The sequence below is a fragment of the Sciurus carolinensis genome, chromosome 3, assembly GCF_902686445.1.
Source record: "Sciurus carolinensis chromosome 3, mSciCar1.2, whole genome shotgun sequence".
NCBI classification, from domain to species: domain Eukaryota; kingdom Metazoa; phylum Chordata; class Mammalia; order Rodentia; family Sciuridae; genus Sciurus; species Sciurus carolinensis.
Genome location: NC_062215.1, coordinates 41,200,308 through 41,225,692, shown reverse-complemented (window position 1 = coordinate 41,225,692; position 25,385 = coordinate 41,200,308). Strand labels below are relative to the sequence as shown.

The window sequence follows — 25,385 nt, the reverse complement described above, 5'->3', positions numbered from 1 at the left end:
GCCTCTACCAAGTCTGAGCTCAGGACTGCAGGGAGTCCTCCCTTCCCTGACCCACACCTGGCAAGGTAGCCTCGTGCCCGGCTCTGCAGTAGGATGATCTTACGGCGCAAGGAGCGGAAACGCCTCTGGACAAGGAAGCCCCGGAAGCAGCGCTGCAGCGTGAGGGCTGCCAGGTGCAGAACGTGTTCCCGCATGCTCTCCAGCAGCTGGTGCAGATGCTCCTTAAGGAACAGCTGAGGATAAGAAGCAGGCACAAAGGCAGGTGAGAGCCAGGAGGCTGGAAACCCCCACCCATTGCCCTGGAAGTTCACAGAGACAGAGGGACAGGCCAGCCTCCTGGAGCAGGGCCCAGTTTAGGGAGGTGAAAGAAAAAAGTGGTGAATCAGGCAGTAAGAGCAAAGGTTTAGCATGGGACTAGCATTCTGTGCATCAAACCCATCTGGACTGCCTTTGGGATAGGACTCTTTAGCTTGGACATTTCTGACTCCATAGTTCTGGAGCCCTGGAACTTGGGGTCACCAAGGACTGAGCATGGGGCAGGACTCACCTTGCTGACCCCAACGCGATACATGTTTGGCATGACTGTGCACAAGCGACTCAGCACTGACACACACATGTCCCCATTAGCAGGCAGGTTGTGCTTGAGGGCCACCAAGCAGCGGTACCTGCAAGGCCCACACTCAGTCTGAAGTTGAGATCTACCCCAAGGTGCCTGATAGACCAGGGGTTACCACCCTCAGTCCCCCAGTCCAAGAGGCCCAGTCCCAGTGGAAGCTCTACTTTTGTCATCTAATCAGAGAATGGCACTCTGACCTCAAGATTATTTCCAGATAGCAGAAAAAAAAAAAAATCATAATTTCAGTAGAACAAGACATTTTACTGCCATCTGCTGGAAGACTGTCAAAATAACTTAAAATCACACCTCTACAGAATCAACATAGAAACAATACAAGTATGAAATCAGGCAAAACTAAAAATACATTTACCATATAACAGCTAGCAAAAGCCTTGTGTAGAGTTCAACCTGAGCAACTGTGAATGAGTCTTATGCTCTCTGGGCTGTGTATTCCCATGGCGATAGGGGTTTGGGTAAGGATCTATGGATTTTAGGAATTATCCTGATGGAGGTACCTGTCAACAAACACCTGGAAGGGTAGCCGCACAGGAAAGCCCTCTTTGCGGATCCGCACAGTCTCCAGCACCCCTGAATAACGTAACTGTGCCATTACCACGTCTGGCTCAAAGAGACCTGGCTCCTGTAGAGATGCCCAGAAGAGGGACTCTGCACATTGGCTCACTCATGTGCAAAGACACTATTCATGATGAATATTTCCTATAGTAGACTGAGCAGATGGCAGAAGAGGCCAAGCCATTTGTTCAGGGTCCCCCAGCACAGGTAGTTCTCCCAGGGGCTCAGTGCTCACTTACCTTTTTGTGGTTGGGCTTCAGGCAACGCACAAACAAGGGGTTGCACCTGGGCACAAGTGGGAGAAGGGCAGTGTGAGACCGCAGAGAAGGAAGGTACTCAGCTACTGAGAGTCATAGGGTGGGTTTAAGATGAGGCTGGGTCCTCTGCCCACCTGTCCCTACCCACCTCTCCATCTTTTCCACCAGATCCAAGAGAGACTGTTGGAACTTGGCAGCCACAGTGTGTGCCTTGTAGAGTCGGGTGACAGAGCTGCTCTTGCCTAGCCGTTGAGGGGCAGCCTGTGGAGCATGGCTGGAGAAGAGGTGTGCCACCACCTGGATGGGGGGGTGGCCAGTCAAGGCAGGGGTCAGGGCATTGAAAGATGAGGTAACAGGCAGGGAAAACAGAGACAGAGAAGTAGGGGCCAAAAGAGAAATGAAGAAAAAGAGAGAAAAAAAGAATTAATTCCCCAAACTGAAGGAATCTGGAAAACAAGTAGACTCCTACTCTCTCCACCATCCTGGCTTGCAAACACCTCAAAACAGGAGGTTCATCAGTTTCATGGGGACTCTTCCCATAATTAGGCTGGCTTTTCCCCTTTCACTCTGGGGAACACATAGTCCTTGACTGTGTGCTTGGCCCCTGCCTGCGATACACAGGATCATGAACTGTGGCTGATGACCTCAAGAAGAGGATACCAATTTGACAAGGAAGTGGAGGGCCATAGGGGAGGTGATGCAATCAGGCCTGTGCTCTGTCACACGGCCATCTGCTAGCCATAGTGGGGCTGGGTTTGGGGACCTCCCCAAGCTTTCAAGGAACCCAAACCGGGTCCCCAAGCTCTGATAGGGCCTCATGGGACTGGGGCCCAGGGAACTATCCGGTGCAAGGCAAAAATGGGCAAGATAAGGAAGGGGCGGGGCCGGATGGGTGGGCGGGGCCAAAGGCAGAGCAATGGGCCTGGGCCAGTCTACGGAGGGAACCATTCAGGATGCGGGGACAGAATGGTGGAAAATGCAGGGCAAGACTCAGGCGGGATGAGGGCTGGGAGCGGGTTGAGGGCCTGGCTGGGGCTGGGCTGGGCTGGGCTGGGCCGGCTTGTGGGTGGGGCCATGACAGGGGCTGGAGCCCAGGCTAGCTCACCCGCGTGCGGCTTCGCAGGAACAGATCCAGCACGTCCTGACGCACCTGGTCATGATTCTTGTCCAGGAACTTGTGCACCTAAAAAAGGGAGCCAGGAGGGCAGCGGGGACTGGACCCAGTTCATCCCCATCCCTATCCTGGGAAACCCTGGGCTGGGTAGAGGAATAGCCCACCCCAGTAGGCGTTCAGAGGCTTGTTTCTGACGCCTCCTCCTCGGTTCCTCCCTCTGGGTCAGAGGCTCATGTCCCCTGGATGGCCTTGGCCTTGCCCTCCCAGACCTTTGTCTCCCTGTCCATCCTAGGGAGGGATTGGCTCTTCCCCTCTGCTATGGCCTTCCTCCTATCCAGCCCCCATCACCCGTCTCACTTCTCGGGTAGGAGAGATTTATAGGCCTGGCCTCATGACCAGTCTGCGGTTCACCCCACTCTAGTTGCCATTCTATAGATGAGGAAAATAAGACGCAGATGAAGACGGAGGTTTGGAAACCTAGCCTGTGACACCTCCTGGACAGAAATGTGTCACAGAAAATAGGAGGCTGACTACAGTGAAATCTCTACTGATAGTTACTATTCATTTATTTGGTCCTGGGGATTGAATCCAGGGGCACTTTACCAATGAGCTAAATCCCCAGTCCGTTTTAGTTTTCATTTTGAAACAGGGTTTCTCTAAGTTGCCAAAGCTGGTCTTGAACTTAGAACCTTTCTGCCTCAGCTTCCCCAGTCACTGAGATTACAGGCATGTGCCACCATGCCCAGCTAAAAAGAGCTATTCCTTATCAAACCCACCCTAGGTTTCTCACATCATCATCATATGGGCACTGTTATCCCATTTTACAGATGAGGAAAGTAAGACTCAGAAGGATTAAGCAATTTGCCCAAGGTCACAGATCTAGGGAGTTGAAGGACCAGGATTAGAACCAGGGGAGTGTGGCTGGTCCCACATCGTGCTTCTGTCTCTAATTGGCAGGGAAGCCACAGCACCATGCTGGCTGTCGCAGGTCTCACCTGGTAGGTGACCTTGCCTGCATAATGCTTGATGGTGAACTCAGGCAGCGGCATCTTGGGTTTGGAATAGAGTGGGTTGGCGCCATGATGGTAGTGGCACTTCTGCAGAAATGTGTGGTCTGTGGCCTGGTGACAGGTGGGATTAGTGAATGGGTAGAGGTTCTGGGACCCTGTTGGCAAACTCTCCAGCCCTGACTGCCCACCAACGGGCACTGCAGAAGAACAACTCACAACTTTTCATGACTGCCCATAACTCTGGGGTTGGGGGACAGTGCCTCAGCCATGTACTGGGGGCCCAAGTGGACCCCTGCAAATAGGTATGGCCAAATCAGTTCTCAGCTTGCCTCCCTTCCAGCCCAGTTGCCTGTGCACTCTGCCATCCCACCCTCGTGTTTCACAATCAGGATTTGAGGATCAACTCCAAGATTATCTCCTCCGGGGAAGCCCTCTGGGACTTCCTAGTCTGGTGCAGCCCCTCCTCCAGACACTCACATCCCCCATCCATCCTAAATAACCCTAGGTTGTGAATGGTAGGTCAGGTGTTTTGATGCTCCACTCCCACCCCCAGTCAGAGCAGACAGCACTGAAAGACTCAGGGTAGGATGAGGATGTGGGACTCAGAGAGCTCAGTGGCTAGGCTTGCACAACACCCAGGGCTCACCTGGGGAAAGCAGCACTGGTCATCAAGGATGCGCAGGATGCCATAGGGCTTCAGTGAGATGAGATTGATGCAGGGCTGATTGTCAGCAAAGGTGATCTCCCGCCAGTCGATCTGCTCACGGATATACTCCTCCTAAAGGCAGCAGGCAACAAGGGTACCTACCCAGGGTACACTCACTCTACTTCCTGGCTACATCTGTCTGAAGGAGCATGGTTGGGGCACCTCTGCTTGCAATCCTCCTGGAACAGGGAGCTCATCCCCTAAGGGCCCTGCTGTTCCTCTGCTTGTAATAGCCCAGCAAGGGATAGGAAGCCCCCCTGCCAAAAGGACTCCTTTCTGGGCTCAGCACCCCAGTACTTTCCCCTCCAGAACACAGATCATCACATGTGCTGGTCCCTGCTTAAATGTCTTTCCCTCCACTGTCTCCTGACAACCTTGGAATTGCCCTCAAGAAAAAGAACCAGTCTCCAAGAAAGCCCACTGGACAGTGAGGATGGAAACTAGAGTGTTAATGCACCCCACACACATACCTGCTCTTCCTGAAAGACAATCTTATTGAAGAGGTACTGAAGGTTCTCATTAGCATAATTAATACACAGTTGCTCAAAGCTGTTGAAACTCAGGTCCTGCCAGAGGAATGGGGAGGCTGGGTTGGTCCCTCCTTGGTCAGCAACCCATTCATCCCCACCTCCACAGCCCAGGTCCAGAGCTTTCCGCGCCTTCCATGGCCTCAGTTTCAAAAAGCTCACTGCTCAGAACCCTTTATGGTTCCTGCCACACTCAGGATAGTGCCTGGAAGTCTAGGTCCTGACAGCCTTGTAAAGACTAAAGCCCAGGCCACAGAGCCTTCTGCCTGGGTTTGATTCCTGGTTCTGCCACTTTCTAGCTGTGTGACTTAGAGCATTCATCTCATGACTCAGTTTCCCCATCGATAAAATGGGAAATACCTGCCTCACAGGAGTATTGTAGTGATGAAGTGAATTAGTGAAGTGCCTGGCACCTTATGACTCTGATCACGTGGGCCTGTCAAAGTCTGTCCCCCACTGAGTACCACAGGGAAGCTTCCCCAGGGCAAAGCTCTGGTCTGGGCCTTTCTGGGGTCCCTGGTGCTGCCCAGCACAGGACCTGATCCCCAGAGTGCTTGAGGATGAGCGAAGAAAACCAAAGGAGCCCAGGGAGATAATGTGAAGGAGGGGGATTCTGGATAGAGAATAGTGTACATGGTGAGCAGGGCTCTGTGAACAGGGAGGGCAGCCAGGAATGTCAGAGGGAGATGAGGCCTTGCCTTATGTCCCCTGCTCCTCACCCATTCATACAGTCCTACCTCGAAGCCATAGATATCCAGGATGGCGATGGACAGTGCATCCTGCTGTGGGGACACCAGCGCGTTGACCCTGGCAATGAGCCAACCAAAAAGCAGAGCATACAGGACCTTGGCAATGGCATCCCTGGAGCAGAGGAGGCACTGAGTTGGTGGGCCCAAGGTCAGGGTGTTGGGGGTCTAAGGGCTCAGGCAGGGAGAGACGCAGCCTCACCTGGCATCCACGGCGCTCTCCACAGTCAGGGGTGTGAAGATCTTCTCTCGCATTGTCTCCTGGGGAGGGACATGATCTTTGAGTAACAGTAGGCTGGTCCCCACCTCCAAGAAACCCCCGTTCCCACCTGGGGATTAAAGGTCTGGGGAAGGGAGGCAAGAGAGATGGTATGACTGGTCTCAGGCATAAAGTTGACCAGAGGACAGGATGTTCTCCTCCCTCTGCCTGGCAATGCTGGAGGGAGTGGGGGAGGAGAAGGCATAAGCAGCTGCACACAATGGGATCAGCCCTGGAAAGCAGGGAGGGCCTATGGTTGTAAAAATCCAAAGGAGGCAATGACCCAGCCAGGGCACAGGGAAGGCTTCCTGGATGAGGGGTTACCCAAGTTGGGTCTCAAAGGATGAGCAGTTGTGAAAAGAGGAAGAGCATTCATTCCAGGAGGGAACAGCCTATGCAAAGACCCATAGGTTGGGAGTTTAATGCCTCTGGGGGCTGAAACCAGCCCTCTTGGAGCCTGGCCCACATAATGGACAAAGAGGAGAGGAGAGATGGGCTACAAAGGATGAAATGTAGGGCAGCTCTGTCCAGGCACTGGCAGCAGTCTTTGTCAAAGTCTCCAAGTGCCCACAGACTCACAGTCACTTTGAAGGTGATGGCCTTCTGTAGGCCCTCAGGGGAGATCTGCAGCAGCTCAGCCACGGCCTGGATCTCCCGGGCGCTTACCACGGAAGCTACCTCCTGTGCATCCGTCTATGCAAAACACCAAGGGCAGCATGTCGTGAACTAGATAAACTGAGTTTAAAGTTCATACGAAAAACAGAAACTGTAGGCATGAGGGTGCACGCCTATATCCTAGCAACTTGGGAGGCTGAGGCAGGAGGATTGCAAATTCAAAGTCAGCCTCAGAAACTTAGCAAGGCCTTCAGCAATTTAGCAAGGCCCTGACTCAAAATAAAAAATAAAAAGGGCTGGGGATGTGGTCAGTGGTTAAGCACCCCTGGGTTCAATCCCTGGTACCAAAATAAATAAATAAAAGATTAAAACAATTTTTAAAAAAAGGACTGGGGGCATGTTCAAATGTAGTGCACCCCTGGGTTCAATCCCCAGTACTGCAAACAAACAAAACAAAAAACAGAAACAAGCTAGAATTGCCAAGAAAATTCTGAAAAAAGAAGAGTGAAGAAAGCTATACAATATAGTAAAAACTTTATAGTTGCAGTAATTTAAATGGTGTGGTAGAGCTGGGGGTGTAGCTCAGTGGCAGAGCACTAACCTAAGCATGCTGGGTTCATCCCCAGCACCACAGGGGGAGAACACTGAGTGTGGTCATAGGCAAATGGTGCATAACTAGATTAATGAAGCACATTAGAAATTCTGGGATGAGATATAAATGTGCATGGTAATTCAGTATATGATAAATATCTGTTTTTCAAATGAGGGGATAATTGCGTAACTATCTGGAAGACAAGTTAATTGGATTCCTCAAAATTTACTAGGATAAATTTTTTAATCAAAAATCTAAATTTTTTTTTAAAAAATCCTTGAAATCATGAAAATTCTTGGAAAAAAATTATGGGAGATGGGCGTGGTGGGGTGCACACCTGTAATCCCAGTGACTTGGGAGGTTAAGGAAGGAGGATGGCAAGTTTGAGACCAGCCTCAGTAACCTAGTGAAGCCCTAAGCAATTTAAGGCCCTTTCTCAAAATAAAAAATAAAAAGGGCTGGGGATGTAGCTCAATGCTAAAACACCCCCTGTTCTCAATCCCCGGTGCCAAAAAGAAAAAAAAAAAAAAAAAAGGAGACGGTTGTTATAGTTTTAAAGAGATAGGTTTCTACAAATTGATAAAAAGTCCAAAATTTAAATAAGAAAATATTGATAAATGAACTGCCTAAAATAATTTTTAAATAATCTGGTTTGCAGATTCCTACAAAACAAAAAATTGACACACAAGAAATAAGAAACAACAACACAAAAATACCCAAAAGCTGGTAAACAAAATCAAAATATGATTTTAAACTTGAAAATATAGTTGTAATTCATAACAGAAACAAAGGGCTGACTTTCTTAATATATGTAAAGAACCCTTACAGATAAATAAAAAAAGAACAACCCAAAAACAGAGAAAAAAAAATAAAAAAGAACACAAATGTGTATAGTAAACCTTGAAGGGAAATATAAAAGCTCTTAAGTCTCTGAAAAGATAGCCTGTGTCCCCAGGGTGCTGGGTCCCATGGTAGACCATGGTGGCCCATTACCTCATACTTCTCAAAGTAGACATTGCCCAGGTGCAGAATGGAGGCCAGGATGCGGAAGATGCTGTCCTGGTCTTCACCACTGAAGCCCAGCACCTCCATAGCGGTCAGGAGCCGGCGGAAGTCATCTGCATCACTCTTGCCAGTGATCTCACAGTTCCCACCCTGGGCCAGGACAGGAGCTGGAGGTCAGGGACCCTGGGTGGGGCCTGGATGTCCTCAAAGTCCCCACCCTGCCCTGATGGAAAGTGTAGCCTGAGCTGGTCCCTCAAGGTATCATTCTACTCTCAAGGGCTAGGAGGTTCTAAGATGGCTCAGGGTGGGTTTCACAGACTTTAAGTGTGATGAGCAGTGGGGACTGGTCACCTATTAATCATTGCTGCAACCTCTGATAATGATGATTCAAATAGTAGCCAATGTCTATGGAGCATGCCACAGGTCAATGCTAAATTCATGACATGCCTTTCCTTATCTAAAATCTCACTATATCCCCAAACTGTGATATTATGTTGTCCCCATTTCACAGATGAGGAAACGGAGGCATAGAGAGGGCCATGTAGTAGCCCCAGGTTGGCTAGTTGTTCTAGGCTCCAGAGAAATGAATAGTAAGGTGTTTTGGCCCTGAAGATTCCTGCCCTCCTCACTGTGATGAGCTCCCTTGAATCCAAACACATGCTCCCCAAACTTCCATTGCCTTCTCTGGCCATTAGGATAAGGCAGGCTCTGTTGGCCTATCCTGGAGCGACAGGGTGGGACGACCAGGACTGGGGCCTCTGGGGATCCTGCTGGTGCTCACCTGGTTCAGGTAGTAGTAGGTCTCAGCCTCCTGTAGGCTAAAGGCCTGCCGAAGTTGGGCAGGCAGTCCAGCCAGCAGTTCATAGAAAATGTGGTAATTCCTCTCGTTTTTGGCCTGCAGAGAAGGGAGTCTCCCACCCAGTGACCCCACACAGACAGGCCCAGGTATGCCCACAAACAAACACACATGAGGTCCTGCTGATGAGACTGGGGCACCTCTGATGAAGGAGACCCCAGCCTGGCACCAGCTGGGGGTGGGGGGTAGAAGCAGGGAAGCCTTAGTATGAGTGGCCATGGGATTTTATTTTGTTTGGAGAAATAAAAAGATAGCCCATCTTCCCCGTGTGCATTGGCCACACATGCCTATAAATACATGTGTGTCCATAACCCAGGCGTACAGTCATGGGGCATTCTGATGGTTCACTCAGTCAATCTGGTTGGGTGCGTCCTGTGCCCCAGGCCCTGTCCTAAGCCCTTGGGACACAGCAGAGAACAAAGCAACAGAAGCCCCTGACTTCATGGAGCCCACCTACTAGCTGAGGAGACAGACAATCAGCAAATCACTGGTTAAAATATAAAACATGTTAGATGGTGAAAATCACTCTGGAGAGAAATAAAGAATTACAGGGAAGAGAGTTTTGGTGGGGTAGAGAAAGACTAGTTTTATTCCTTTTTATTTTTGCAGACTGGAGGTTGAACCAGGGCCTCATGAATGCTAGGCAAGCTCTACCTCTGAATCACATCCCCGGCCTAGGGCTGCAGTTTTAAATGGGTAACTTCACTGAGAGGGAAAAACTGCAGGAAGACTTGGAATTGGTGTGGGGTTTGGCCATGCAGGCATCTTGGGGTTAGGTACTCCTGGGAGAGGAACAGTAGGTGCAAAGACCCTGAGGCAGGAGTGTGCTTTGTGCTCTGGGGCAGTGTGGAGCCAGTATGGCTATAGGGGTGGGTCAGTCTTGCAGTATACTATATGCCATTTGTGTTCATTAATTCCATATCTACTCAGCACCCATATGCCATTTGTGTTCATTAATTCCATATCTACTCAGCACCTCCAAGCATCAGGCTCTGAGTACCTGTACCCCTCTCCCCACTGGCATGGGAAGGGCTGGCTCACCTGAAACACAATCCTGGATTTCTCAAGCAGGTACTGAGAGGTTATGGCACCAGAGATCACGCCCCTGGGGTGGGGAGCACAGTCAGCTCATAGGGCAGGAGCATGGAGGGAGGGAAACAGTGGCTGGTGTGCTGAGGGGAGACGCTGCTGCAGGACATGAAGGGTACTGCAAGGACTTAGGGAGCCCCACTGTGGTCCCACTCACCCTTCCAGAAAGATCTCCACGAACTTCCCAAAGCGGCTAGAGTTGTCGTTCCTGACGGTTTTGGCATTACCGAAGGACTCCAAGAGGGGTGTTGCCTCTAGGATCTGAACCCAGGAAGAAAAGATGGGAACTGGAGGTAGGTCACTGTTTTGGGGCCTGGGTGAGGGTCATAACTGGGGACCAGACACAGGCCTCCCCAAGCACCCTACTTTGTGAGGGGCAACCAGAAATGGAGTCCTTACAGAATCCCAGGGTCTCCCCAGTGCCACCAGCTCCATGCAATTAACTCTCAAACTGTGAGCCTTATGCTACCCTCCCCCAGTTCCTGGGGCCCTTGCATGGCAGCCCCTAACCACAGTCCCCTAACCCAGCCCAGGATAGAACTTTGGATGCTTCTTCCTTCCCCTGCTGCCTACTGTTCACACAAAGGAGTACACACCCACAAACACACACACTCCAAGTACCTTTATCTTCAGGAGGGCCAGTGAAGGAGGAGAGGGAACAAGGGACAAAAACAGAAGCTGATTACTAACAGGATTGTCTACCTCTGCCCCTAGGCCAGGAGTTTTGGACCACAGAGGGACTGATAGACCTGTCTGAGTACCCTGTGATGCAAACCTGTGAGCCTTAGAAGCCCCAGGTGTCCAGGTTTGGGGACTGCATCTGGCCACCAGGCTGTGGGAGTCACTGGGTCTGCCTGCTACAAAGTTCTGTGGATGTCCAAGATCTTCTCCCTGTGCCATGGTTACCACTAGGCCTCCATCCCCCAGGGTCCCTGAGTCACCTCCTTGACCCTGTCCTTGCTTTCTCCAGCTGTTGTCAGTGCAGCCACGAGTTTTTCTTTGAAAACCTGAATTAGGGCACACTCCCCACATGGCTCCCACTATACTCAGGTTCAAAGTCAATCCTCAATATGACCTTGAAGGTCCAGTCCCACCTGATCTCATTGGCTTTTCCTCTCTTCTCCCTTTCACTGTCCAGTTCTCCTCACCATTCCCTCGACACCAGACATACTCCTGCATCAGGACATGTGCACCTACCTTTCTCTCTGCTGAAAGCCACTCACTGTTCTCAGCACCTGCATGGCCCCCCTCATCTCCCTTGGGGAGCCTCCCTTGTTAGTCAGAATTATTTCCCTCTGAATTCCTCAGGACTCTTGGCAAGTCCTCATGTCATTGTCTGTTTTCCTGAGTATCATCTATCTTCAGACAGGAATCTATTTGTGCACTTGAGTCTCAGGGTATGCATAGGACTGGTGCACGCCCTGTGCAGACACTGGGACTTCAAAAAAATCTGCTGAGCTGGAGGTGGTGGCACATGCCTATAATCCTAGCAGTTCAGGAGGCTGAAGCCAGAGGATTGCAAATTCAAACCAGCCTCAGCACTTAGTGAGTCCCTAAGCAACTTAGCAAGACACAAGACCCTGTCTCAAAATTTAAAAAAAATATATAAAAAATAAGCGGCTCAGTGGTTAAGTACCCTGGATGCAATCCCAAGTACCCCCCCAAAAATGTTGGTACTAATGTCACTGCTGTGTTGCAGATTAGGGAACTGAGGATTACGTGATGTGTCCAGGAACTCCAAAATCCCTGAGAGCGGCATCCCCAACAGCACAGTGACAAGCCCATATTCAGGGCATTTAGACGACATTTTCTTTGGCTAAGTTATTGCTCAGGATGAATTCTTAGAGAAGAAGCAGGGGAGGCTGAGTCACCACAAAAATAACACCTGTAATCTTGGGGGTGATGCTAGATCCCCAATCTGTTCACATACCCCAATGATGTTTAGTTCAGGACCTGCTGTGCTCATTGTTTGGAAGAGCAGACTGAGGTCCAGAGAGGGTCAGGGACTCCCTCAGTGAGTCAAAGTCCAGTTGAGCATTGCTTTATATGATCTCTTAGTCTGGGAGTCCCTTGGAAATATCAGAAGGTTATCCAATTCTTTATGTGCCCAGCACAGCCTAGGGAAAGGGCTCAGGCTGGAGGGAGTGAACAGTGGAGGAATGAAGCCTGTGGTCCAAATTCTAACCAATCTGGGCACAGCATCCCCCATGCTACATTACTGGATCCAGTGATGACACATGACCAAAACCTGTCCAATGCCAGGTGTGGTGGCGCATGCCTATAATCTCAGGTTCTGAAGACTGAAGCAGGAGGATCACAAGTTCAAAGCCAACCTCAGCAAAAGCGAGGGACTAAGCAACTCAGTGAGACCCTGTCTCTAAATAAAATACAAAATAGGGCTGGAGATGTGGCTCAGTGGTTGAGTGCCCCTGAGTTCAATCCCCAGTACCCTGCCCCCCCCAAAAAAGAAAAACCTGTCCAATGAGATATTCTATTTTTTCTTTCCCTCTACTAGAATGAAATTCCCATGAGAGTGTGAACATTTGTCTGAGTTGCTGCTGCCTCCTTCCCAGCACCTAGCACATAGTACGTCCTATGTAAATCTTTATGGAGGGAATGGATGAGCTTCTAAGATTCTCAGGTTCAGAAAACTTAGCATTTTTCCCGCAGGTAAGACTCTAATATTACACAGACCAGGGTTCAGAGTCTGACACCCCCTCCCTGGTATCTACTGCCTTCCTTACCCCGTGCCATCCCCACACTTGAACCTGTCTTGTCTCTTCACCACTGGGGTCTAAACAGTTTGTGGATGTGAGAAACATGGTAGCTCTGGAACCATAACCAGGAAGGTGAGGCTGAACTGTTTTCATCCATACAACCTCTACTCTGACCCAGTCAGCTGCCACCCCCAGCTGCCATGGAAACACAGAAGTGTGTGGCAGGAGGGAACTCTCCCTTCCCAGGTGCTTCCCTGGGAGGCATGGCCTGAAGAACAGCACAAATGCCTCTGGAATTCAGTCTCCCCATCGCCCAAGCAGGGAAAGGAGTCTTGCCTCTTGGGGAGCACTCTGGCATGCTCAGCAAGGAGTGCTCAGCTGAGGATCCCAAGAAGTCAGACTGCCAAACAATGGACAGACAGACTCACCTGCTGCATGACATCCCGTTTCTGGTTCATGGCAGCCAGGAAGCGCAGAATCAGCTTGGTTGCCTCAGTTTTGCCAGAGCCGCTCTCTCCACTAACCGGGCAAAGGAGCAGAGCAATTGCAATCTTTTGCTGCCTCCTCTGGGTCCTTCCCCATTCCACCATGAAGAAGGGGATATGTGTGGAATCCAGCTCAGAGATGCCTAGTGATCTTCCCAAGTCCTACAGCCGGTCTGGCTGGATGCTTGGGGTTCCCCCATCTGTCCCCTTTGTGATCACAGCCCAACTCACCTGATGATTATGCATTGGTTCTGTTTGGCATCAAGCATTTTGGCGAAGGCGAGATTTGCAATTGCAAAGAGGTGCCTGGAGAGACAGGTCACTAGGTGTCCCTGGGCCCAGCTCATGTCTCCACGCTCCCAAATCTCCCAGGGGTGAATCAGTGGGGAGTCTCTGTCCAGTGAAGCAGCCAATCCTGTCCACCCCTCACCCACTGGGGAAATGCAACCCCCCATCCTGAGCCACAGTGGCTTCCGGAGAGGGCCATGGCCAGGTCTGGAAGAAACTATAAGCTAAGCATGTGGGCTCTCCACTCCTGTGAGCCACAACCCAGGGCTGAGGGGAGGCCAGGGACTTGCCAAGTTCAGAAAGGGACCCAAGAAACCCCAGGACAGCCCCTCTGCCCCAATCCTGCAGAAACTCACGGGGGATTCTCTCCCAGGGCCTGCCCATTGTACTGCTGCACCTGCTCCGGACCATAGATCCCAAACATTCGGTATGGGTTCACTGAAACCAGGATGCTGCCGATGTACGTCTGCTGGCAGATGGTGGCCTCAGTGCCATGGCTCCTTGTGGTCCTCTGTGGCCCTCCCTCCCCTGCTCTGGGAGCCTGAGACCCCTTTCCAGTTGAACAGATATCTGGTTGCCTGGCTTCTGTATTACCATCTAGAACCCTCTAAAAGTTTGAGGTCCTTTGTTTTAATACTGGAAGCTCAGACACCACACAGGCTGAGGCTTGGAGAAGCATGGAGTGAGCCAAGCCCTGCAGCCACCATCCCACTAGTCGGGTTGACCACTGCCCACTTCATGGTCCCACCCAGGTTTCAAGAACTTCTGCCTCATGTTGAAGAATGGGGAAGGATCCGAGGTGGCCAGAGTCCTCTGTTAGAAGGTCTCTGGTCAGCCCCTTTCTGGGTTCCAGGTCTACAGATTCTAGAACTTTGGAGGTTTTATCCTTTGGGTCCCTGGATTCATTGGGGTGGGGTCACATGTTTCTGGATTCCCTGTCTCCAGGTCTCTGCTTCTGGGGATTCACTATTCTAATATCACTTTAGGACTTTCAATTTTAGAATTCCAGGTTCTATCATTCTATGCTGAAATGGTGGAAACCCAGAGCTGAAACCATAGGTTACAAGTCCAAAGGGAGACATCTGTCCTTCCCACTTGGCCCCAGGAGGCATCTGCCCTCCTAACTGGGGCTTGGGGCAGCACCAGCCCCAGGACTTACATAGATGAGGTTTCGTTCAAATCTGGTCTTGAGATTGGACAGCACAGTGGTTTCCTGGAGGTCTCTAGAAGGGCATGGAGAGAGGCTGTCAGTGCTCCTGGGACCAGAATTGGCAAGAGACCCTCCCCACTCAGTGCCATGCCTTGGTCAGGCAGGCCTGAGTTCAAGCCCTGTCTCTGACATTAACCAGTTATGAGACCCAGGAAAAGTCACTTCATCTTGTTGTGCCTTAGTTCAATGGGTATGCTAATCATCTACATCACAGCAGGGTGTGGGAGACACTCTAAGACAGCAGACAGGAGGGCTGAATTACTGTGATTGAATAATAACATTAACCAGCACATCCCGAGTGATAGGCATCCCCATCACGCCAGCACTCTCGCAACTGCCATCCCACCCCCATCCTGTGGATGAGAAACTGAGTGATTTGCCCAAGGTCCCCCAGCTGTTAAGTGGTGGGACTGGGATTTGTACTGAAGCCTGTCTAACTTCACAGAACTTTGACTTGCACACATTGGCCTTTTGGGACACTTCATGACTCTCATTTTTCAGATGGAGAAACTGAGGCTTTGAAAATGTTCTGGGACTTAGACAGCAGGCATTTTGGCTGGGAGTATGGGGACCCCGCAGTGACACCTCATTAGCCCCGCCCACTCACTCTAGCTGTGTCATGTCCTCCACACCGTCCTCCCTGCGCTGCTCACGGGACCGAACAGAAGGCAGGTTGCGAATGGAGTGCATCTGTGAGAGGAGATGGGTTTACAGGTCAGAAGGCATCCCATGGGGTGCCCTGTCTTGTACATACCTTGCATCTACTCTCACTGTCATAGAGGGAAACTCAAAGCCAGGCCAGTGGCTCCTGAAGGCCTCCTTGCCACCAAATGCAGTGGCTCAGGCAACCTGTATACAACCTTTAGACACAGGGATATATGCTTGACCTTGGTGCCCAAGTATTCCTCAGGCTAGTGCTCCTGTAAGCTCCAATTGTCCTGCCCCACAGAGTGAGCACATGCATGTCCATGCACACACACACACACACACACACACACGCACACACATGCCTATCCCCTCCCAACCTCAGCCCTCAGTGCCAACACCCTTCTCCTGAGCGGACCCTGTGTGTTGGCGTGTGTGATGACTTCATGGACACGTACCCTGATGCAGTGTCCTGATGCAGTGAGCCTCTGGGACAGCCAAGATGGAGACTGTCTCAGGATCATACCCCTGTGCCCATCCTGGCATATAACTCACATGTAGTGGCCTTTGCATCTATCATGTCTCCCATGAGCACCTGTGGTCTTACATGGAGCTCATCTGGGGCACACACATGCAGGTGCCAGTTCTCAACATCTACTTGATACAAACATGTGGGTGGATCACTGGGACAGTCCCCAACCATGATTTTTTTTTCTTTTTTCTTTCTTTCTTTTTTTTTTTTTTTCGGTACTGGGGATTGAACTCAGGGGTGATTAACCACTGAGCCACATCCCCAAGGTTGCACTGAGTTGCTTAGGGCCTTGCTAAGTTGCTGAGGCTAGCTTTGAACTCACGATCCTCTTGCCTCAGCCACCCACCAACCTTGGGGTCTTGAGAATGAAAGTTCCAATACCACCTTTTGGTTGCAGGACCGCTGTTTATGTGCCTATGTGTAGGTGCACACGTGCAGACAGTAAGCAAATAACCCAGAGCCCCACGGATACCACATCTGCTAAGGTCTTAGCACACACTTGCTTTCCTCCATTTGCCATACAGACACTTACACATGTCCAGGCATACAGGATTGCAAGGTTCTGCATAACTGCAAGTAAACATGTGCACACACTCTGCCTTTCTGATCCCAGTCCGACCCCTCCCTGGGCAGGTGAGGAAAGAGGACACCAGGAGGGGCTCTGTGTGCTGAGTGACCATGGCTGGGCTACTAAGTAGGGCACAGAAAGTATCACCCTTTCAGCCCTGGCCTCCAGCCCACCCATCTGCCCATGTGCTCGCCAGCAGTTGCAGACCCTGAATAATTTAGTCACTCACGTATTCCAGGGTGAGGAGGGCCCAGGCATCCTTGCCCCTCACCCCTGGGCGCCCTGTGCCTCGCTCTCGTAATGCTGCAGCCCACACGGTGCGGGGCACCCGTCGCCGGGGCCAGGGCCCCCCCAGCAGCCAGGCTGCCCCTGTTGCCATTGCCTGACCCAGCTGGTTGCCCGCTCCACTGGGCACCGTCTGCAAAGGCTGAGAAGCACCTGCTGTCCCTGCTTGCCCCGCCCATCCTGTCCCCGGGGGAGGCTCCAGTGACCACCTGCCACCCTGAGGGCCACCCAGCATCAGGCTCGTGTTCGGCCATGAATGTGGCAGCCAAGCACAGACTGGGTACTCTACAGAGGGGCTGTCTGCTCTGCACCCCACACCAGGCCCAGACAGTCTCCTGGCTCAGCTCCCCATCCACTATGTGGCCTCTTGGCCTCAGTTCCCAGAATTCTGCAATAAGAAGGCTAGAAGGGTGTTCTGAGTCCCCACCTTCACTTAGTCCAGAATCCTACAGCCCAGGGGACCATAAAGGACAGCAGGAGACCCAAGGAGAAAGAGGACTCCAATCTGGGGAGGTTCGGTGGGAGGCCGGAAAACAAGTGCATGGGCATGGGGGTGGAACAGGGTCGATAACTGAGTCCTGCAATTTTGCACTCAGCTTGGCCAAAACCTCTGAGGAATGGCTGGGAGCCAGATGTGCCATTCAGATTGAGCCAAGACACCCAGGGCCCAGGTGGAAATTGACAGAAAAGCTCCCTTCCCAAAAGCCACCCAAGAACAGTTTCTTGCATCTCTGTGCTATGCTTGCCTGTGCTAGGCATCCCCTTGTTTCACTCAGAAGAGGCTCTGAGAGGCACAGGCTGTTCTCCTCAACCTGCAGATGGAGAGACTGAGGCCCAAGCTGGCAGCAGCTTGCCAAGTTTGCACTGGACTCTGGCTGACTCTCCAGGTTGCCTCCTGTCCCGCTTCCCAGGCCAGAACTACCATGCCCTCCCTTTGACTTGTGCTCCATACCTTGTTCTGACAGTTTTGAGGGCCATCCTCTTTCCAGGGGCCCCTGAAGGACAGGCAGGCAGCTCCAGGGCCCAGGCGGTGGGACTGGGGTTGGGCCTGGACTCTTGGCCAGGGCTGGTGGGCATCTGCTGGCAACCAGAGGCGGGACCAGCACAGGCCACAGTCTTGGGGCTCTGGACCATGCTGGGGGTCCTGGGCCAATTGTTCAGGGGGCTGCAAGGCAGCAGGCCCACCTTGCTGGAAGGAGTTCAGTTTCCGCACCTGGGGCAAGACCACGGCAAAACGCCCAGAGCGAGCCTGGGGTTGCTCACCCTCCTTGGGCAGGGGTCCTGAGGCCCGAGTGGGGACCAAAGGGGCCAGGGGTCTGGGCATCGTCTTCCAGCGGCGCCATGGTGGCCCAGTAGCCCTTGTCCGGTTATACGTAGCCAGTGGGTATGAGAGGCTGAGCTGTAATGACTTCTGCTCTGAGGGGGTGTCCTCCAGAGGTGTTAGGGTTAGGGTCTTGGGCTCTGCTGATGTTTGGGATTCTCCTGGGGTGGCCTCTTCTTCAGGATTCTCAGGGCAAGGGCTGGCTGATTTCGTGAGTTGTCCAGGTCCTGGATCATGGTGTCTTCCCAGGAAGATGCTGGTCAAGTTAGAGGCTGGGTCCTCAGGCTGGGGAGCAGGGGATGACACAGTGCCCACATGCTGTAGGAAGGGATTTTCAGGCACAGGAGGTGGTCTGGAAAAGCCTCGAAGGCTGCCCACACTTCCTGGCCAGGGTGAAGGTGGGCGCCGGGTGGGAGGCATGTCTACGTCCCAGCTGGGGGCAAGTGGGGGCACTGTCCAGGGTGTCTCGGAGTCTTCAGGTTCCTGCTGACTCTCCTGGTGCTCCTGGGACCCTGTGGAAGCCCTCCAGGACCTGGTCCTCGGTGGCAGGTGGAATGGCCGTTGCATCTGTGGCTTCACAGCCCGAATGGGTGGCTCACTAAGGCGCCGCCATGTGTGAGGGAGGTGTGAAGGCAGGTTAAGGGATCGGTGCCGGGGGCCTCGGCCCAGCAGAGGGGGCAGGGAGGGCAGTGGGGGTGAACCCAGGAACGGTGAATGGGATGGGCCCAGGCGCTTGGAGGCTCGTCGTGGCTGTGGAAGCTCCCGCAGAGATGCAGGCCGGTGAGGTGGAGGTGGGAAGGGGGGCTGGAAAGGGCCCCTGCGGAGGGACAGCTGAGGGGATAAGGGCCCCAAGGGTGAGCAGTAGCCTGGACCTGGCAAGCTCCTCAGGGAGGGCTGAGGTGAGGGCAGGGAGGTCCAAGCCCGCCTCCTTGGTGCCAGTGGGGAGGCCCCAGGGAAGCCAAAGGCTGCCCCTCTACGATGGGAACCCCTGAATGAGGGTTGGGGCACTGGGAAGGCCAACAGATCAGGGGGTACCTCTGGGCTTATGGGAGGGGGCTCCACAAAGTTCCACCAGTTTGCCTGGGGTGCTAGAGGCACATGAGCTGGGGCAGCCCAGGGTGGTGGGTGCTGCCGGAGGGAGCCATAGGGTGAGGCTGGCCGGGGCAGGCCCGAGAGTGTTGGGGAGAAGGATGGGGCAGGTGGCGGGCCAGGGCTGGGGGGCCTCCGGGGAGATGGAGGGGAGACGAGCTTGCTCCAATGGGAAACTATTGGGGGTGTGGGTGCAGGTGAGGGTGGACGGTGGGAATTGTTGTTGTTTTGAGCCCGCGGCTGGGTCCTCCTCAGCACAATGGGTGTGTTGGGCCGGTCAGGGTCCATGCCGGCCAGCTTGTAGCCGAAGCGTTTGTAGGCTGCCTCCCGGACTGTAGGACTTCCCCCTCGTGCCTTCTGGCTACCCCTGAGCCGCGGAATGGGCTTCTTCTCTGCCAGAGTCTTTTTGAGGAAACGTGCCAGTGAGGTGGCGGGGCGGGGCGTGGGGCGACCAAAGTCAGGGTTGAAGCCCAGGCCGCGGTGGGCACCAAAGGCTGACAAGGCCCGTTGGAGGTTGCGCTGGCGAGGTGTGAGAAAACCCCAGTGAGGGTGGGCATAGGGCACTGTGGGCACTGGTTGCATCTCTTCCTCCTCCTCCTCTTCATCTGCATCCCCCAGTGGAATGTCCAGAGATGGGGGCAGGGGCACTTCCAACTTCTCCTTCCCAAATAGCTTCACCTGTGGCCGTGGGAAGAGGCGGAACTTGCGGATGAGGGACAGCTTGGACCTGGCGGGCTTGTCCATGCCTTGCTGCTCAAAGAAGGCTGCACTGGGCAGGCGGAAGGAGGTGCTCTGCCGCTCTCCACCTGCCTCCTCTGGCTCCTCCAGCTCCATGATGTCATCCATTGGGTGGGCATATGGATTGTGGGGTGACAGTATGGGTGGCGGTACCCAGGGGTAGGCAAAGGATGACTCCTCTGAATAAAGATAGGGCACTTCAGGGGCATAGATGGCCTCATCCCCACCTCCATAGATGTCTTCAGTATAGGGGATGGTGTAGGGGACCCCGTACGGATCAAAGTAAGGTGCAGCATATGGGGTATCATCTGGAAGGTCATAGGGTGGGTATGGCATGCCGTAAGGTGCATAGGGATCTAAGTAGTGGCTGTATGGGTAGGCCTCTCCCTCCAACCCATCATGGTAGCTATAAGGAGACGAATACCCTGATGGGGGTGCATAGGGGGGTTCATAGTCATCATAGCCATAGCCATACCCTGGGTAGAAGGAGCCACCATAGTAGTCAGAGTGGTAGTAGTCATAGGGGTCCTCAGGCGGGTACCCGTAGAAGTGGTCGCCATAGGGCTGCCAGGTTGGGCTGTAGGGCCTGTAGCCGGCCAGGTAGGGCTCCTGTTCCTCATAGTGGTAGAGCGATTGCTGGTCATAGTAGTCGTCGCCCTCACGGTGGTAGTCATAATACTCGCCCAGGTCTTGGAAGCCCTCGAGCCCATACAGCGACTTGCGGGAGCCTGAGCCCCTGAACGGAGCCTCGTCCTCGAAGGGCAGGAAGCCCACTGGCTCCCCAGACGAGTAGATGCTGTGGCTGCGGGGGAATCTGCGGAGCCCTCCTCCAGGCCGTAGGATCTCGGCGCCTGACGGGAAGGGCAGCTTGCGGGAGCCCACGCGGGAGCCTGAGCGCCGCAGCCAGGCGTCCAGCGTGGCCTGCTCACTACCCGACTCCTCAGCCTTCTTGAGGAGGAACTTCTTGGTGAGCCAGTTGATGGCCGTGGATGCCTTGCTGAGTGACCGGGCCCGGGGCCGGAGGCGGCCGTAACCACGCCGGCCGGGGAAGCGGATCACCATGAAAGAGGGCTTCTTCCCCTTCATCGCCCGCTTCTTTTTGCCCATGCGCATTTGCGTCATGAGCTTGGACGTGGACTTGAGCACCGTGCGGGCCTTCTTCTTGCGTTTGGTCTTCTGGGGGCCGGTGTGGAGGCCCCAGAAGAAAGCTGATGCACTCCGGAACTGGCCCTTCTTGGAGATCTTGGGCGTTCGATCTCGGAAGCCCATGAATAGACGGGAGGTCCCCTTAAGACTCCGTTTGGGCTTCTCTGGTTCCGGGGCCTTCTTCCCCTTCTTCCCTTTCTTGGCTTTCTTCTCCTCATCTTCCTCCTTCGCCATGATTGCTTCCTGCTCCTACCACGCCTAGTGCTGGGTGTCACAGGTTCAGGGACTTGAAGACACAAGGACCTGCTAGGTTTCCTGTGTGCGGCTGGACACACAGCTTCATCTCTCTCCAGGCAGCAGGGACTGGCGGATGGTTTGGGGAGGGATGGGCCAGCATTCGGGGAGGGTGGATCCATAATTCATCTCCTCTAGAGACGCCTTGGGTTTCACCCTCCAGCGGAGGTGGAAAGTGCGTGGGTGTTGTTTACTGGACAGGGGAAACCTGGGGAGGCCTGTGCTGGGGCGGGTATCCTGGCTTTGGAATCGCTATGGCAACAACCATACTGACCCAGGTCAGTCCCTCCCTGTGCTTCAACTTACTAAACCCCCAAAGCAGAGTGCTTGGGTCTCTGAGCCCCAGAGAGGGGATGCCACCTCCCTAGACCACCCAGCCCACCTGCATTGAGCAAGAGCCAGATCTCCTGAGCCCAAGAAGGGGTAGTCAAAGCCCACCAAGCCACCCTGGAAAGGAACCTTGGAACCTTCAGTTCTTATGCAAGAAAGGAGGGGAGTGGGCAAGGCAGGTGCTCAGGGCAGCGGTCAAAGTAATGGGAGCTAGCTGGCTGTCAGTAGTTGAATAATGCATTGAGGAGAGCTGGGCTGCTGCCTCACAGAGCAGGGCAAGGTGGGGTGTCTCAACAGTCCATGGAGAAGGGAATGGGGCAGAGAAGTTGAATCAAATGATGGGTTAGGTCTGACTGTTCCCCAGCCCTGCCACTGATGGGCTGTGTGATCTCAGGAGAGGACTTTGCCCTCTCTGGGCCATAGTTTCCTTATCTGTACAATGGGAATGATAAACTATCATCATCTACTTTGCCAACAAGAAGCAAGATTCAGTGGAACTGCTGGGTAGCTCACGAGGTGGAAGAGGCCTTGCGGTGGCTCCTTGCTGATGTCCCTGACTAGTTCTGTTCTTGCCCTGTTCTTGTAGCTGTAGCCATGTGACCCCTGCCATCTCTGACTGTTTGGACATCTGATCCAAGGCCATGTTTCCACTGTCTTGGGTGGTGATCAGTTAGGCTTGATTTTGAGAATCTGCCCTAAAAGAGGGAGAAGCTGGGCAAGGGTGTGGTTTACTGGTAGAACACATGCTTAGCATGTGCAAGGCTCCAGACTCCATCCCCAGCACCAGAAAAGGGAGGTAGGAGCTGTGGATTGTTAGAAGAGGGTGGGGAAGAACTTAGGATGTGGTGGGTAGCAGCTCTGAGTCCAAAGCCTAAGAACTGTTTCTTCTCAGTTGGGTGCGGTGGCACACATTTGTAATCCCACCCACTCAGGGGTCTGAGGCAAGAGGATCACAAATTCAGACAACCTCAGCAACTTAGTGAGGCCCAAAACAACTTAGCGAGACCTGACTCAATATAAAAAGTAAAAAAAAGCCGAGGATGTGGCTCAGTGGTTTAGCACCCCTGGGGGTTCAATCCCTGGTACCAAAAAAAAAAAAAAGTCTTCTTTTTTCCTCCCCATTGTCATCTTCCTTCTCGTCTTCTTTCTCTTCCTCCTCCCACTCCTCCCTCTGCCCAAGGATCAGGACAACGGGATCCAGAATGGCTGATGACAGAGTCTAGTCAATGCCAGGCTGCCTATTTACTAAACTTGGGTTTAACTTTTAGGCCCCAATGCTAATGCTTTGGTTGCTTAAGAGGCAGCATTAGGAGACTGCTAAGCAGTGAGGTCATGGCCCTCGTTTTGCCCATTGACACCTCCGTCCCTCCGGGGAGTGGTTTCAGAGCCTCAACCTGTTCCACTGTGACTTCAGGGTTGACAAGAGGTTTTCCTGGACAGTGGTGAGGAGCAGTGAGACCTCCCTCTCTGTTTTTGCCTCTCCTCCTCCGTCCATTGTCTCTGTCTCTTCACTCTCTTCCTCCGGTTCCTGCTTCTCTTCCCTGAAACTCTCAAGAGCCCATTAGGGCACCAACCATTTAGAGGCTGGTGATTCCTGCTTCAGGTAACCACCCAGAGGGGACGGGACACTGAATGGAAACCATAGCGATTGGACCCCTTCCTGGGCAAGGGCATGCAGGGTGTCAGCTTCCTGCAGTATTGGTTTTGAGGGGACAAAGAGACAGTTATTCTCTCTATCACCTCCTGCCATGCTGCTTGCTTTCCCACCACTCTGGGCTGTGGCCACTGCTCACTTGAAGGAGAACAAGGACAGAGTAGTTGTTTTTTCTGAGCCCAGATATGCTGACCCCCACCCCTGTCCTCCTGGTCCCGAAGCCCTGGCCAAGTATACTGCATAGTGATCTCGAGGGAATCACTGAACAGGCCTTGAGGCAGGAACTATTATCATCTCCTTGTAAAGATTAGGAAACCCAAGCCCGGAATGGTGGCACATGCCTGTAATCCCAGTGACTAGGGAAGCTAAAGCAGGAGGATCATAAGCTCAAAGCTAGCTTCAGTAACTTAATGAGATCCTGTCTCAAAACAAAAAATAAATAAATAAAAAGGGCTGGGGATGTAGCTTGATGAGTAAATACCCCTGGGTTCAACCCCTGGTACCAATAAAATAAAACAAAAAATGAATTTAAAAAAGAATGAAAAGAAAATTAAAAAAAAAAAAAGATTGGGAAACACAGACTCGAAGAGGTAAAGTGGTTTATTCAAGGTCACCTGATTAGGGAGGGGGGATACCAGACTTGAAGGATCCAAGTTGCCTTCCTGGCTGGGTTGGGCTGCCCGCTGAGCTCCTGGGTATTTGGGCCCTCACACAGGAAGGGAGAACCTCTGGATGCTGGCTGCAGGCAGGGGCTTGGCAAGAGCTGACCCCAGAGCCTGCTCCAGTTGGTAGTTCTGGAGGCAGAGGGCCCTTAATGAGCCACTGGACAAGCCTGAGATGCAGCTGGCCTCCTACAGGTGCCAAGACCTCTGATGTGCAAGGGAAGGTTGCCTGGGCCACGTCCCTAAGCTCTCTCCCCCGAGAGTGGATGATGAGGGGTATATAGAATATAAAGTAGTCAGGGTGGCAGGCAGGGGCTGACCCTAAGAGGCTGTGGAGGTTGGGACAGGGTTTTAGTTCCTAATCCCTGAAGTAGTGGGAAGCCATGGTAGCATTTGCATTTTGGAAGTAATAAAAAATAACCAACACTACGAAGTATTTGTGTCAGGCCCAGTGATTTCCTGGAATATCTCACTAGATTTTCACATATGTGAGAATGGAATTCTTCCTATTTTATCAATGAAGGGCTTTACATGAGAGATGTTAGAGACTCATCTAAGACAGCCAGAGAGGAAGCCATGGGGTCTGTGTCTCAGACTGCAGGGTCTAGGTTCAGAACTGCAGGTCACACAGAGCCCACCAAACACTCATTACAAATTCCAGAAGTGGAAATGATTATTCTCATTTCACAGTTGAGGAAGCAAGCACAGAGAGGTTTAGCAAGTTGCCTGAAGCCACATAGCTGGCAACCGGAACTTCCCTTTGTTTCTCATCAAATGGTCTTGAAAAATGTTCTAGGGTCCCTGTGGGAAGGTTGGGAGGGGATGCACAGTGGAGACAAGGAGTGGGACCAATGAGTGAGAAAGAGAGTGAGAAAGAGTGAGAAAGAGAGGTGATAAAATGTAGCAGACACATTTAGGAACTGGTAAAACAGATTGGCCTTGAGGGGCTGGAAGGGGTTGGGGTAAGGGTGCAGCCAGGCAGGCTTGGGATTGACTTGGTGCAACTGGAATAGTGGGCAGATCTGTTCTCTGAGGCAGACCGGACTGTGGGAGCACATGTCAGATCTGGGAGGCAGTGGGTTTGAGGCAAGGGCAGCACCATGCAGGGGAAAGTCAAGGAGATGGTTTGTTCTCAGGCCCGGAACTTGGAGGGACAGACATTCAGCAGATTAGGCTAGGTGGAGGCAGGGGTGAGGGCTGCCAAGGAGAGGGACAGTGAGGAAAGGGCCAAACCCAGCTCGAATGCCCCTGTGAGGAGGGGATCTTGGGGGAGGAGGAGGAGGTCAGGGAGGAGGCTGCAGCCTGCTGGGTTGAGCCTTCTGAGGGCAAGAAGAAATGGATTAAAAGTGTCTCTGTTCAGTATTGCCTGGCATCAGGAGCCATTTTGGTGGTGTCAGAGTGGTCCAGGGGTGATATGAAGAGACTGGGATTAGCTTGGGGAAGCTAAACCAAAACA

The 25,385-nt window shown here is 52.8% G+C and overlaps 1 protein-coding gene across 1 annotated transcript in view; it reads right to left on the bottom strand.

Moving 5' to 3' along the window:
* Positions 1-21,223, bottom strand: part of Myo15a (myosin XVA) — a 51,964-nt gene extending 30,741 nt beyond the window's left edge. The window contains exons 1-23 of the mRNA XM_047547410.1: positions 17,648-21,223; positions 15,273-15,355; positions 14,615-14,678; positions 13,812-13,921; positions 13,399-13,473; positions 13,111-13,201; positions 10,587-10,592; positions 10,123-10,226; positions 9,918-9,981; positions 8,802-8,915; positions 8,009-8,170; positions 6,388-6,501; positions 5,752-5,810; positions 5,541-5,664; positions 4,747-4,842; positions 4,217-4,348; positions 3,556-3,681; positions 2,552-2,629; positions 1,595-1,743; positions 1,429-1,474; positions 1,132-1,256; positions 548-665; positions 58-233 (exon numbers count right to left, since the gene is read on the bottom strand). Of these exons, the coding sequence (XP_047403366.1) occupies positions 58-233; positions 548-665; positions 1,132-1,256; positions 1,429-1,474; positions 1,595-1,743; positions 2,552-2,629; positions 3,556-3,681; positions 4,217-4,348; positions 4,747-4,842; positions 5,541-5,664; positions 5,752-5,810; positions 6,388-6,501; positions 8,009-8,170; positions 8,802-8,915; positions 9,918-9,981; positions 10,123-10,226; positions 10,587-10,592; positions 13,111-13,201; positions 13,399-13,473; positions 13,812-13,921; positions 14,615-14,678; positions 15,273-15,355; positions 17,648-21,223 (5,792 nt within the window). The remainder of the gene's footprint in view (positions 1-57; positions 234-547; positions 666-1,131; positions 1,257-1,428; positions 1,475-1,594; positions 1,744-2,551; positions 2,630-3,555; positions 3,682-4,216; positions 4,349-4,746; positions 4,843-5,540; positions 5,665-5,751; positions 5,811-6,387; positions 6,502-8,008; positions 8,171-8,801; positions 8,916-9,917; positions 9,982-10,122; positions 10,227-10,586; positions 10,593-13,110; positions 13,202-13,398; positions 13,474-13,811; positions 13,922-14,614; positions 14,679-15,272; positions 15,356-17,647) is intronic.
* Positions 21,224-25,385: the final 4,162 nt, after the last annotated feature.